The sequence below is a fragment of the Canis lupus genome, chromosome 9 (genome assembly GCF_048164855.1).
Source record: "Canis lupus baileyi chromosome 9, mCanLup2.hap1, whole genome shotgun sequence".
Taxonomy (NCBI): Eukaryota; Metazoa; Chordata; class Mammalia; order Carnivora; family Canidae; genus Canis; species Canis lupus.
This window is the reverse complement of record NC_132846.1, coordinates 66,994,286-67,006,365: the sequence shown is the minus strand read 5'-3', so window position 1 is coordinate 67,006,365 and position 12,080 is coordinate 66,994,286. Positions and strand designations below refer to the sequence as shown.

The following is a 12,080-nucleotide window of genomic DNA, read 5'->3' as shown; positions in this document are numbered from 1 at the left end:
TCTATCACCCGTTTTCTTTTCATACAGCTTGCATGCTTACGTAGTCCTTCTGCAATCTAACTTTGAAATACATGCATTTGGTCTCTCGCAGACACATTAAGTACCCCACTTTTGCTTTCATAGCCTTTTTCCTTTGTTCCTCTTGCTTCATACAGCAGTTGCTCAATGAATACTTGCAGAATGGAACAGAACCAGTACGATCCAAATCTTAGAGCCACAACAAATGGTGTATTTGTATCATGCAAAGAGACCTTTATTTTAAGGTTTGTATCTGCTTAAAGGTGAGGACTTTGCCAAGCATTCTAAACACTTAGGGCAAATGTACAATGATTACAAAGTGCACATCATGGGGTTTTTCTTATAAGCTACTTCAGAACCTCAAACACATACCGCTCGGGAGAGCTTAAAGAGTATGACCTAAAGATTTTCAATTTTATAAATTAGTCTTTAATAAATTGTACAAAGTATTTACTTCATAAAAAAGTTTATATTTTTCAAAGACATAGGTATTTCATGGTTAGTCCCACCCTAATAGACTCACATGAAAATACAACATTTAAAATAGAGAAAGAGGAAAAAGTTAAATGACAGGAAGAAAAGAAAAGTCGGTTGACAGCATTTGATTTACTTCTGGACTCTCTTTCTGGTTTTTGAACCTTGAAGAGAAAAAAAAAAAACAAATTCAAATCATTAACTTATAAAAACTAAAAAACAGAAATATAAGCATTTCCAAATATACTTATTTGTATTTAAAAATCTAAATGACTACAATGATTTGTGGAAATGAAATTCAAACACAAAGGTAATGGTTAATAGCCTGAAAACCTTAGGAAACTGTGTCAACTCTTTAATATGTCAGAAAAATATGCTAACCTGTACCTTCCAGTCTTAACAGAACTCACAACAGAACTCTGCCACTGGCAAAACACATCCAATTTATAATGGAACTAAAATATTTCTCCCCCAAAATTTTATTATGCAATCTAAAACAGTAACTCTTAATGTAAGCTATAGATAGCAACACGACAGGCAGTCATTTCTTGAAGAGAAGCGACAAAGTAATGCATATTTTGAAAAGCAAAGAATAAAATGTGTTGCTTTTTAAAGCCTGTTACCTATACTCTTTAGGCAGGAGGACACTGGGCCATTCCAAAACACAAAGTCTTTTCCACTAGGAATTAAATAGATCCCAACTGAGTAGCCTTCTAAAGAAGCATCACATCTGATAACTGGTCTAAGTGCCTTATGACAGTTCCTATCCAACAACTCCTGAGTTGGAATAAATCAGTGATTCTACACTAGGGGCAGAATTCTTTATGGGAATTCCACATGGGCATTCCACCTCACCGAGGAGACTCTATTCCCACCTAGCACCCCCACTCTACCTCCAAGGCGAACACAGCAGTTGGAAGGGTATGTTGAAGCCTGATCACGGCTCCCTAGCACGGGCAAACGAAGTATGCCCTCCCACTGCCTCATGCCTCCCTCTGCCAGGAAAAGAGCAACGGTACCAGGGTGAGGGGCAGTGTGGTCGCCCATAATTTATCAATGAATGTACTAAACAACAGATCAATAATATTTCTTTTCTGAAACATACAAAACATTCTTTGAATCCAGGACAGTATTTACCACATGTCTAATAAAAAATTCTAAAGATGTTCTGTTTACAGGCTTATTTATGTGGAAGATCAGTTTGAAAATTAGTGTTTTTTATTTTTCCACGTTCCAGTTTTTACTTAATTGCCATATACTTCAATTAAAGCAAATTTCAAATTTTCATGGATATCTTTTTTTTCCTGCCACTGATAATCCATAGCCCATATTATGGCTGGTTTAAACTTTTGAGCTTTCTCAATTTTTGTGATATATATAAAAAAAAAAAAAAATCCCATGGTAGGTTTTTAGTTTTTTATTTCAAGAATTTTGAAATTATTTTTGCACAGAAAACTAAGAATGTTTTGATGGGCTGAGATGGGCATAACAGAGTATCACGAAATCCAGGTCAGTAATCAGTACTATAGTACATCTTCCCTTTCAATAAATTTGAAATCTATAGTCACATTACAAAGGACACTTAACAACAGTTATCACTATGTTCAAATAGTAGTATTCTCATTAACATTCTAATTTGTCATTTTATTCTTAAATACCACTGCTGCTTATCTCCTTCAAACTAGATTTAAAATTTTTCACTACAACTAAAACACTATCACCATCTTGAATATATTACATAATAATTATGTAATAAATTCATGTTGCAGGATTCTGCAACATGGAGTCTTTGCAGCAGGTATCCATTCAGTATCTTCCCTAATAATCAACTCTAATTGTGGCACAAAAAATACTTTTGTGATTCTCGTCTCTTTAAAAAATATACCCATTTTCATAATATATTACTACTGGTAAAAGGTGCAATTGTAAGACTAATATGTAAAACTTAACACCCAAAAAACAAAATACCTAAGTTTGGGTACTCTTCTCTGATTTTATTAATGCAGAAATTTAAAGTAAGTGGGAGTTTCTTTGTTCATTTAAAAATATCCTTTTGATGAGATCATAGGTATTTGGGAGGTAAATGTAAATCCTGCCTCCCTCAGATTTCTCTAGAATGGACCAGTATTCAAGGTTACTTCAAAAACAACACTCACAAGAGAAGGTTGTGGAGTACTGTCCATTTCATGTACGGGAGGGACAAAGAACACCAGCCATAAATATCATGGCTACATTAACTAATTTTTGGTATAATTCTGAAGTATTGGCACGGTTTTGAAATGCCAAAATATGCATGGTTTTTTAAGGCTTATCATTTTGTGGGGGGAAAAATTACTTAAAGCAAATAACCAAATTTTCTCAATTGGTAAAAATTATGCCTTGCATAAAAATAAAAGGATTAGAGGCCTCTGTTCTTCTTGAAAACCACCCCGTCACCCCCTCTCTTTCTTTGAGAAAACCTACACAATACACATTTTGAAAGCTTTCAGAATGTGTTCTTACACAATAGACCCCCAACTAGTCAAAATGAGTTTAGGTGTATCAAGAAAATTATACACGTTTTTAAAATGGTCTAAATAGATATTAAAGGAAAGTTGCTCCCATTTTGCCAGGCACAGCATTCTGAAAGATCACACAGTGAGAAAAATCTCTTACCATATTGTAAACCATAAATTGTGTTTGAAAATAAAATTGTTAATGAAGAAACTGACATTTCTAAAGCTGCTGTTAGAGGTAACCATTCTTGAAACACGTTTATGACACAAAATCTTAAAGCTCTAAAACACAGAAGTCACTGAATTGTATTATATATTTCTTGAAAACAAAATTCAAACGTAATAGTGTGCCTCCTCCTTCAAGTTACTTTAAAATGATGAATATAAATATATATTTTCATGAACATTAAGCCTTTTTTTTTTTGCCAGAAACAATAACATTTTACCATCTCAGGTAATATTTCTTTCATTTATGAATATTTAGATGGCAAAATACTCTAACTAGCCCTTTACTTTAGAAGAAAGGATAAATTACAATAAGAGGAGAAACAATGTTTAAGTAAAACAATTCAGAGTTTATATGAATAAGGGAGAATTTAATTATTCTATCTTCTTTTTTTCTAAATCAAAACCAAAAATCTAGATTGTTCTCTTTAAATTTGCAAGGGGGCCCACACTCTTGTTATTAATAACTAAAAAAAAAAAAAAAACAACAAATATATTTTCTTCCAGTAAAAGCCATCAGTGTAAGGACCTTAAATTAAAATTCTAGGTATAAAAAACATTTTTCATAATTATAGTCGAATTTAAAATCATTTATGTATCAAAACAAATGACGCTGATGCTCATTAAGCAAAGTGCAGGTAACAAATGACCTTCAGGCAGCCAAGAGAGACAGGAGTCTTCTCCACACACAGCTGTGAATTCACTCTGGGCTAGATGGGTATCAGCCCCTTCCTAACACAATGTGGGCCCTTTCCTAAACTAAAACTGCCCATTTTAAAACATGAGGGATTTCTTAAAGTAAGAATATTGCTCTATCTTTACAAATGCTCCTTAATTTCACTCCCACTCACTGTCATAGCTGCTGTTGCTAGCCTCTGGCTGAGACAGGCTTCCATGCACTGCTCCTCGGGACTCCTCACTTCCTAATAACAAAATGAACAAGACGGGAGGCAGGAAGAAAGTGGGGATGGGAACAGGCTGCAGGAGAGAGAGAGGAATTTCTTCAAAACCTTTAGCCTCCAGGGTGAAATTCTGTCCTCCCTCTTTAGATACCCCAGTATTCTCTGGGGTGAATTCATGTAAACCTAAGGATGTTCTATCCACACTATATGATAAAGACAATGTTAACTGAGTTGGAGGGCAGACAATTCTCTTGGAAAGTCGAATGTTTGTCTCCACAGATGAGACTATCCACAAATGACACTATCAAAGGAAAGGTAAAATATATCCATGGCCTGACTCAACAGGGCACTTGTACATTAATGAAACTTTTCCCCAGAATGAGCCTTTTCTATTAGAAGGCAAGAAATGTTTTGGAACCAAAAAATAATAAACAAAGGGCAGAGAGGTAGGAGAAACCTGGTACTGCAGCCAGTACTGAATCTCTTCATTGCATCAAATAAATCCTCTCTTGTGAAACCTGAAACCATCTTCCCCTTGCCTGAGCTGCCCACAGGTGTGCCTACATATCCCGCACTGCCCAGCTATGAAGGGGACCACATGGAAGCCCAACCCTGCCATGCCCTTTGCAAGTGGGGCCCTGTTAATGTCGATGATGGCTCTGCTCCGTACTGGAAGAGCCTTCAGCACTAGATTATGAGCCACCTCAGAAATGACTTTCTACTTTGCCTTTTGCTTCAAGAGCTTTGAAAAGTGATGACTTAGGGGCTCCTGGGTGGCTCAGTCAGTTAAGTATCTGCCTGTGGCTCAGTCATGATCTCAGGGTCCTGAGATCAAGCCCTGTGTTAGCTCAGCGGGGAGCCGGCTTCTCCCTCTTCCTCCCCCCCCCCCACTCATGCTTGCTCTGTCTCTAGTGCTTGCTCGCTCTCAAATAAATAAAATATTAAAAAGAAAAAAAGAAAAGTGATGACTTGAGGCTTTAATTCCTTGTGTCCCAACTTGTTGAGAGAAAAGGAGGGTTGGCACACTTTGTGGGGGGTACTCAGGCAGCTCAGGCCAGTGGAACTCAGCAGCTGCAGTAAGCCCAGGTACTACTCGCCTGATCTGGATCTTCCTCGTATCCCATTATGTACATCAACATGTGGAAATGGAAAGACAATAGCCTGAGAGGTAGGCTTTCTGGCTCTGCCATTTAAATGTCTCGTATCTTGGGCTCCCTAGATGCAAAATGAGAGTAGCTCCCCACCCCAATTTCATGATTACTGTGAATAGTAAATAATGCAATGTATGTACGAAGGACATTGTGATAATACGATACAAATATAAGATCTTCTTGCATGATGTTTTATTATAAAATCATAGGTTACCTTCTTGGAAGGAAATGAAATCTGTATTTATATACAGAAAAGGCTAACAGGTAAGACTGTTCAACTTACGGGTCTGTGTGGCCTCTTTTGTCTGTGTATCGGAGCATTCCATGTCTTCAACACTGGACTGTGTGCTCTCCTCAATTCCTTTCTTGCGCTTCTTACATACAAAGATTTTTTAAAAGAAAGAGAAAGAGAGATGTAGTCTGACGGTCAAGCAAGTAAATACAACAACTTACCGTATACTGGTATACATGCCAGTCTATCTAGGTGGGGGTGTTATCAAAACATACAGTAAGAATATATACAATCTCAGGGTGGGTGTTACCTAAGGGGAAGGGGTTGGGGATGGAAGAAAATGGAATTAAGAGAATCTTCAACTATATAGTAGTCTCATTGTCGGCTTGTCTGTTATAACCACTTCTAACTTTTTATGCTTCTTATAGTTCATCACTGAAACCCTACCCATCAGGACTGATTATACAGAAACTCTGTTTTGAACATCAAAGCATTTAACAAATTTGGAATTGGCCCTGAGGCTAATGACACTTAATTCTCCCAATTTTTACTGTGTGTGTGTTTGGGGGGCGGGAAAATATACTTTGTCGATACAGTATATAACTGCTTATACCCTGTCAATCGGTGGCAAAATTCTACTCACAAATCAATAATGACCAACTTCCAGTGCGTATTTTCCTTTGTATACTTTTTATTAAAATTTTAAGGGGGACACCTTCCTATAAAGGAAGAGTCTTAAAAGTAAGCACATAGCCCTCCTAAAATCTTGAAAATAGGTTGGATTTTCCACCTCCCCTCAAGCTTTCCCAACTTTTTTTTTTTTTTAAGATTTCATTTATTTATTCTTGAGAGATACAGAGAGAGAGAGAGAGAGAGAGGCAGAGACACAGGCAGAAAGAGAAGCAGACTCCATGCAGGGAGCCCGACGTGGGACTCAATCCCTGGTCTCCAGGATCACGCCCTGGGCTTAAGGCGGTGCTAAACCGCTGGGCCACCCGGGCTGCCCCTTTTCCAACTTTCTATTTATTTTTCTAGTTGAGGGCTACTTAGGAGTAAATGCTTATATTCTGTCACCAGCTAGTCTTCCCAGGTGTCTGTTCAATTTCTTTTTATTATTTTCTATCACTATGACATTTTCTAACTAGTTCAGTACGGTATGAGGGTTTTAATTTACTCAACATGTCTACATGTAGGAATAACTATGGAAGGACTTACAAAATAACTTTAGAACTTTCTATTTTTCATATAATTTTATCCTATGTAGTCTCAAATTTAAATGCGATAAAATCCAAATGATAAGTCAAAGAGCTTCCCTGGGTTGCCCAGATTTCATTTAGAAAATCCTCTCATCTGTCCCAAATTTTAGATTCGCAATGCATTGGAATATCCTCACTTACATTTTCCAACAATTAATATTAAGTTAAACTTCATCTGCGAATTCACTTGCTTCGGGCCATGTTGCACACTGCCTGCTGACAGAACACTGCTCTCTTGCCTAACAGCAACAGGCTCTGTTCCACAGAGACCTACATGGGAAAACTCTACTCAAACCACATTCCCTGAAACCCCCCCCCCCCAAATGGTCAGAACTGTTATTATCTACATATTACAAATAACCCCACTGTTTCAAAAATATTCTTAAGGCAGCCGTGAAAAGATTAAAACTCTGAGGTTCCTGCCATTTTCCTAAAGAAAATGCTTCACATAGACAAAAATAACTTGACTAAAGTTTAAGAAACTTTCAAAGGCATTGATTTAGCAGATCTGTATATGGAGGTATTGCCTCTCAGAGATAGCTGTTAAGAGAGGCTGTAACTTCATATAACTGATGAGAGAAGGGGAGAGTGCCTTACATCTTTCTTTTCCAAAGTGTTGCTTCATGATTACCATCTAAACCCTGCTGGGCTGAACAGATTGGCTCGATAATTACATACAATAACTGCAGTGGGCAGGTAACCCTCAGCTGGCACAGGGCAGCTCCCCTGTGAGAACTTCCATATGCAAACTGCACTGATGGAGTGCACTAGGTACATCTTTTCTGTCGGTGCACAGGCCTGATTAACGCCAGCCAAGACTCCAAGGTTAGCATGTCAGCAGATTTGTGATGCATTAGGCAGGAATAAACACGGACACTTTTGTTCGTTCGGACCAAAATTAAGGAGGAATATTTCACTACTATATTGCTTCCCATACAGGAAAGAATGCATTTTTTCTGATTTTAAGGAGGCAGACTTTTAGATGCTCATTATAAAGGGAGCTATCCAATACATTCTACCCAAGAACCTAGTGCATTCATCTTGTTCCCAAGCTTATTTAATAAAAAAGAGCTTTCTTAATCTCCATGCAGGTAAATTACACAGGAATGAAAAAAACAGCCAGTATTCAATCACCACCACCAAAAACAACAACAACAAAAAAAACCCCACCTGTGTTTTAAGCATCATGCAATAGGTAAAGCACTGAATTTCATTAGTCCACACTTCAGCTAGGTGTCTCCTGCCCAACTTTTCTGAGAATATATTTAGTTTTGATAGAAAGGGCCAATGGTCTACAGGAAAAGACCAATTAAAAACAAAAAAAAAACTTAAAGTTTAATAGTATTTAAGTGTGTTATTGATTTTATAAGGCAATGAGCAAAATTCCAAACAATTCACTGGCAGCTTCTTTCTCCGGATTATCTCCAAATGCTTCATTCTGTTATTTGTCAACATCCTGGGCTTCAGATAGTGCATATTTGGGTTCTCCCAGAACAGAAAACAGCTTCACAAAGGGACTGTGCTAATGTCTGATTTTGTCATATTCCACACCAGGTCCCACAAAGTGCCTTTGCGTTTATAAATGAAATCAAAATATTGTACGGCACACAAGAATGACTTATAAACTTAGAAGAGAGTTTTCTTTTAATTCAGCACAGCTAAAATATCTGCAGACAATTAGGTTTTTTTTCAAAGGGCATTAGTGTATGTATTACGCATTGTATTTTTGAAGTGTTCAGATATGCTAGGCTAAAATTTAGTTAATTAGCAGCTTCTCACTTCCAGCTTAGAAACAGGAAGACAAATCAGCTAGATGCATTTGGACTGATAATTTACTAATAGTCTAAACACTGACTAGAGACCACTTAAGAGACTTAAAGCTGTTTTAACGGGACAAAGAATAAAAATCTTGCGAGGCAAAAACCAAAGACCCGTTCATTCTTTGCTTCCCAGGTCGCACATCAAAAGATCACCTCTAGATGCTTTCAAAAGCCTCTAAAAAAAGCCAATCAGATCCACTGCTCTATCAAAGGAGAGGAGTATTCCAGGACTGTTGCTGGTTTTTTCCTCCTTATTACAAAAATCACCATTCTAAGTTTCCTTATTACAGAAACTTAAAATATACAACCTAAAACTTCCAAAGGTCTGGTACTTTACATGTGGCGATGAACAAAGAACTCCAAATACAAACATGTGACTCCATCCATCAGTTCATCTCATTTTATTTACTTAAGGCCACCTGAAGTCACTGGGAAAAGGTGCATACTTTATAAACAGTATTATTTATTTATAGTCCTATATTCATTAGTAGCAACCAGTAGCTAAAAAAAAACATGGAACATACCTTCTATGAAGGCAAAGCAGACACGTTGTTACGTAATATTTACAAAACCAGTGGAGTTGGTTAACATTCACAATATAGACAGAAAACGCTGAGGCTGGAGACAGAAGGCTAAGAGAACAGGCTCAGTGTTTCTCAGCTGAGGATGGGAAAGATCAGAACTCAGAACTCTTCATTCTCGCTCTAATTTCTATCTTGGAGCTATGTCGTCTGGTACAGGCCCTGCAGTGGACACAGCAATTCCCAGCTGCTGTGCTTTCATATTAGCGCAACCCTTCCCGAAGAGTTCGAGTCCACAGAACTCGACAGATCCTATTACACACCCTATTTCTCCCTTCTACATGTGTTCCCAGAAGGCAGGGACTACTGTTCCCCATTTGGGGAGCACTCGTTGAGTCAAGCACAGTATTTTACATAGAAACATCTATGCGTCTGCACCTGTCGAGGAACTCTTCATCCAGTGTTGTAATAAGAGCTGACTTCCTATTTTACTCCAAACCCTTTACAAACTGTGTAATTTTAAGTGAACATTAAGTAATTACAGGTATATTTTGAGAAAAAGTAGGAAGAGGCCAGACATAATTAGAAAAAGAAGAAATGAAAGATGGGAAGTGGGTCAGGAAGTGAAGGACTTAAAAAGAGGGGCAGATTAATTTGAAGAAAAATCTAAAAATATTCTGCTAGAATGCATTAAAGTGATTTATTATTTTAAATGAGTTCCAGTGATAAAGGCTGTAATAAGAATCATAAATATTACAATTTCTTCTGCAATAACGTGGGCTTCCATGTTACCAGGGGGAGAGAACCCACCACATATTTACTAAGCACCTACTGTGTGCCTTGGTACTGTTACAGGCTGCATTCTCAAGTCGAAAAATATATGCTAAAAAAATAGATTAAAGCAAGAGTAAGCTTATCTTTTATAAAAACATCAAACACACACAGGTTAAATTTGTAACACTTTAAGTCCTAGAAGAAATCACTTCAGAGTTCTGTAAATAGTCTTACATAGTAAGTGTCCAGTGTAACCCCACATGCATGAATGCCATTCAGTGAAGTATCAGTGCACCTGTAAATGGAGCCCATGCACGACTTATTTTATTTGTTGTTCCTCTTGTTACTTGCTTAAACGTGCTTGTCAACACGTTTCATTGTCTACTATGGAGGTAGGAAGAGCATGTAAACTCATGTCAAGTTTGCTAGCTATTTCCAGGTCTGGGGGAAAGGGTTTAACAACAGAAAATGTTTCATCATATGACTAACAAAGTTTGGAATATGGTGTTCTTCACCAGTTCAAGTTCTTCACCCTTAAAATACCATGAAGAATGAAGAATTTACTGTCATTGTCCGAAAATGAATTAATGCTACCTATTGTACAAGAACTGAAATCTCAGGTGACTGTAATGTGGGAGACAATCTGTGAAGAGCTGAGAGGGTGATAGCACAACATGCAGTTTACTCTTGTAGAGGAAGAGCAGAGATTTTGGGTTACCCCAGAATGTTCATACTCACAAACAAGCAATAATGTTTAAAAATAAGGGACATTTGTGAGGGGTAATATTTCAGCCTCCCTCCATCTGAACTCTGAAGAAAAGAACACACAATAACAGTTAAGAAGTAATTCAGCAGCAACAGTGACAGAGTGTCACACCATAACCTTTGAGAAGTGATGGCCAAGAAGAGTCAGACACTTTTAGAAAGCACACACCACCAAACCATACTGAGGAAAAGAACATGAGTGAACACCTTTCAGAAACTTTTCACCACTGACCTTCAAGTTACAAAATATAAATAGGAAGCTTGGAAAGAAAGAGTAGAACAGCCCCTGGAAGAGACCTTCCCTAGTTCCACAGTCCCCGATAGAAAGCAGGACATGTAATTCTGTTTCTTCTCTGGCTGAGAAAAAATCTGGAGAAAGGGGGCAGAATAACTACAATCATTCAAGACTAATTATTTTCAATAATAAACAATGATTTACCAAAATAGATGACAAAAGAGGAAATGAATAAAACAGCTCAAGCTATGGAGAAGAATCCCCAATGAGGTTTCTCTAAATATGGGTTTAGATTTTACCAAACTTTTGCCTCTTCTGACCAGGAAGGGAAAATGGGGCAGGTACTGAGGAAACACAGGTAATCCAGCCTGCAGTACCAGCTAAGCCATGGCCCTCCAAACCCTCCCAGACTGTGAGCTGCAGGCAAAGAATGTCCCTTAACAATGCCAAACCCCCAAATCCAAACTATGAGGAAAAGCGAAACAGTTTCATCAAATGGAAAAGCCAAGGATTCACAAATATGGTAATCTGTTCTGCCCAGATAAAGCTATCCTATTCAATATTAATACGATCCAGAGAAGAAGTATGCCAACAAAATGAGAATCCTCAGAAACAAAAAAAGAAGATGAAATAAATGATTGCAAAAGACAGCCAAGATTCCACTCTGAAAGAAAACAAAGTCCTCCCAAAAGAAGAAAACTTTATAATGTGCATTGGAGGCTTAAAAGAAAAAAGATTTTAAAAACTGAGTAAATGAGAATTGATCATTTAAAAGAGAAAACAAGGAAACTGTGCAGCCAATAAATAGAACAGAACACCACAGAACTTATAAATATATTAGAAACATCAAAAAACAGCAGAGAGAGCTGACAACTAAATGACACGAAGGTAAGTTCTATGGTAATTACAGATGATACAAAAGAAATAGATGAAGAATTAAGCACTTAGAAGAAAACAGAAAGGAAGACGCACATGTATGATCTCTACACAGCCAGAGGCGACTGCAAACATGACTGAGAGAAATGAAAGATCACCTAAATAAATACAGGGGTATACTATATTCATGGACAGAAAGGTGGATTGTTAATATGTCAATTCTACCCCAAAATGAGAGTCAGTGCAATCTCAATCAAAATCCCAGAAGTATTTTTTTTAATACCAGAAGTATTTTTGTGGAAATTAATAAACTGATCCTGATATTTATACATAAAG

The 12,080-nt window shown here is 37.4% G+C and overlaps 1 protein-coding gene across 8 annotated transcripts in view; it reads right to left on the bottom strand.

Annotated features, from left to right (window-relative positions):
- Window positions 1-227: 227 nt before the first annotated feature.
- VRK1 (VRK serine/threonine kinase 1) overlaps window positions 228-12,080 on the bottom strand; it is a 106,925-nt gene continuing 95,072 nt past the window's right edge. For 3 of the 8 annotated variants that reach the window (XM_072839865.1, XM_072839864.1, XM_072839867.1), the window contains 3 exons: window positions 5,549-5,639; window positions 4,064-4,135; window positions 228-656 (listed from right to left, as the gene is read on the bottom strand). In XM_072839865.1, the coding sequence (XP_072695966.1) occupies window positions 625-656; window positions 4,064-4,135; window positions 5,549-5,639 (195 nt within the window). In that variant the 3' untranslated portion in view covers window positions 228-624. The remainder of the gene's footprint in view (window positions 657-4,063; window positions 4,136-5,548; window positions 5,640-12,080) is intronic. The other 5 variants (XM_072839868.1, XM_072839871.1, XM_072839869.1 and 2 more) reach the window with 3 other exon arrangements.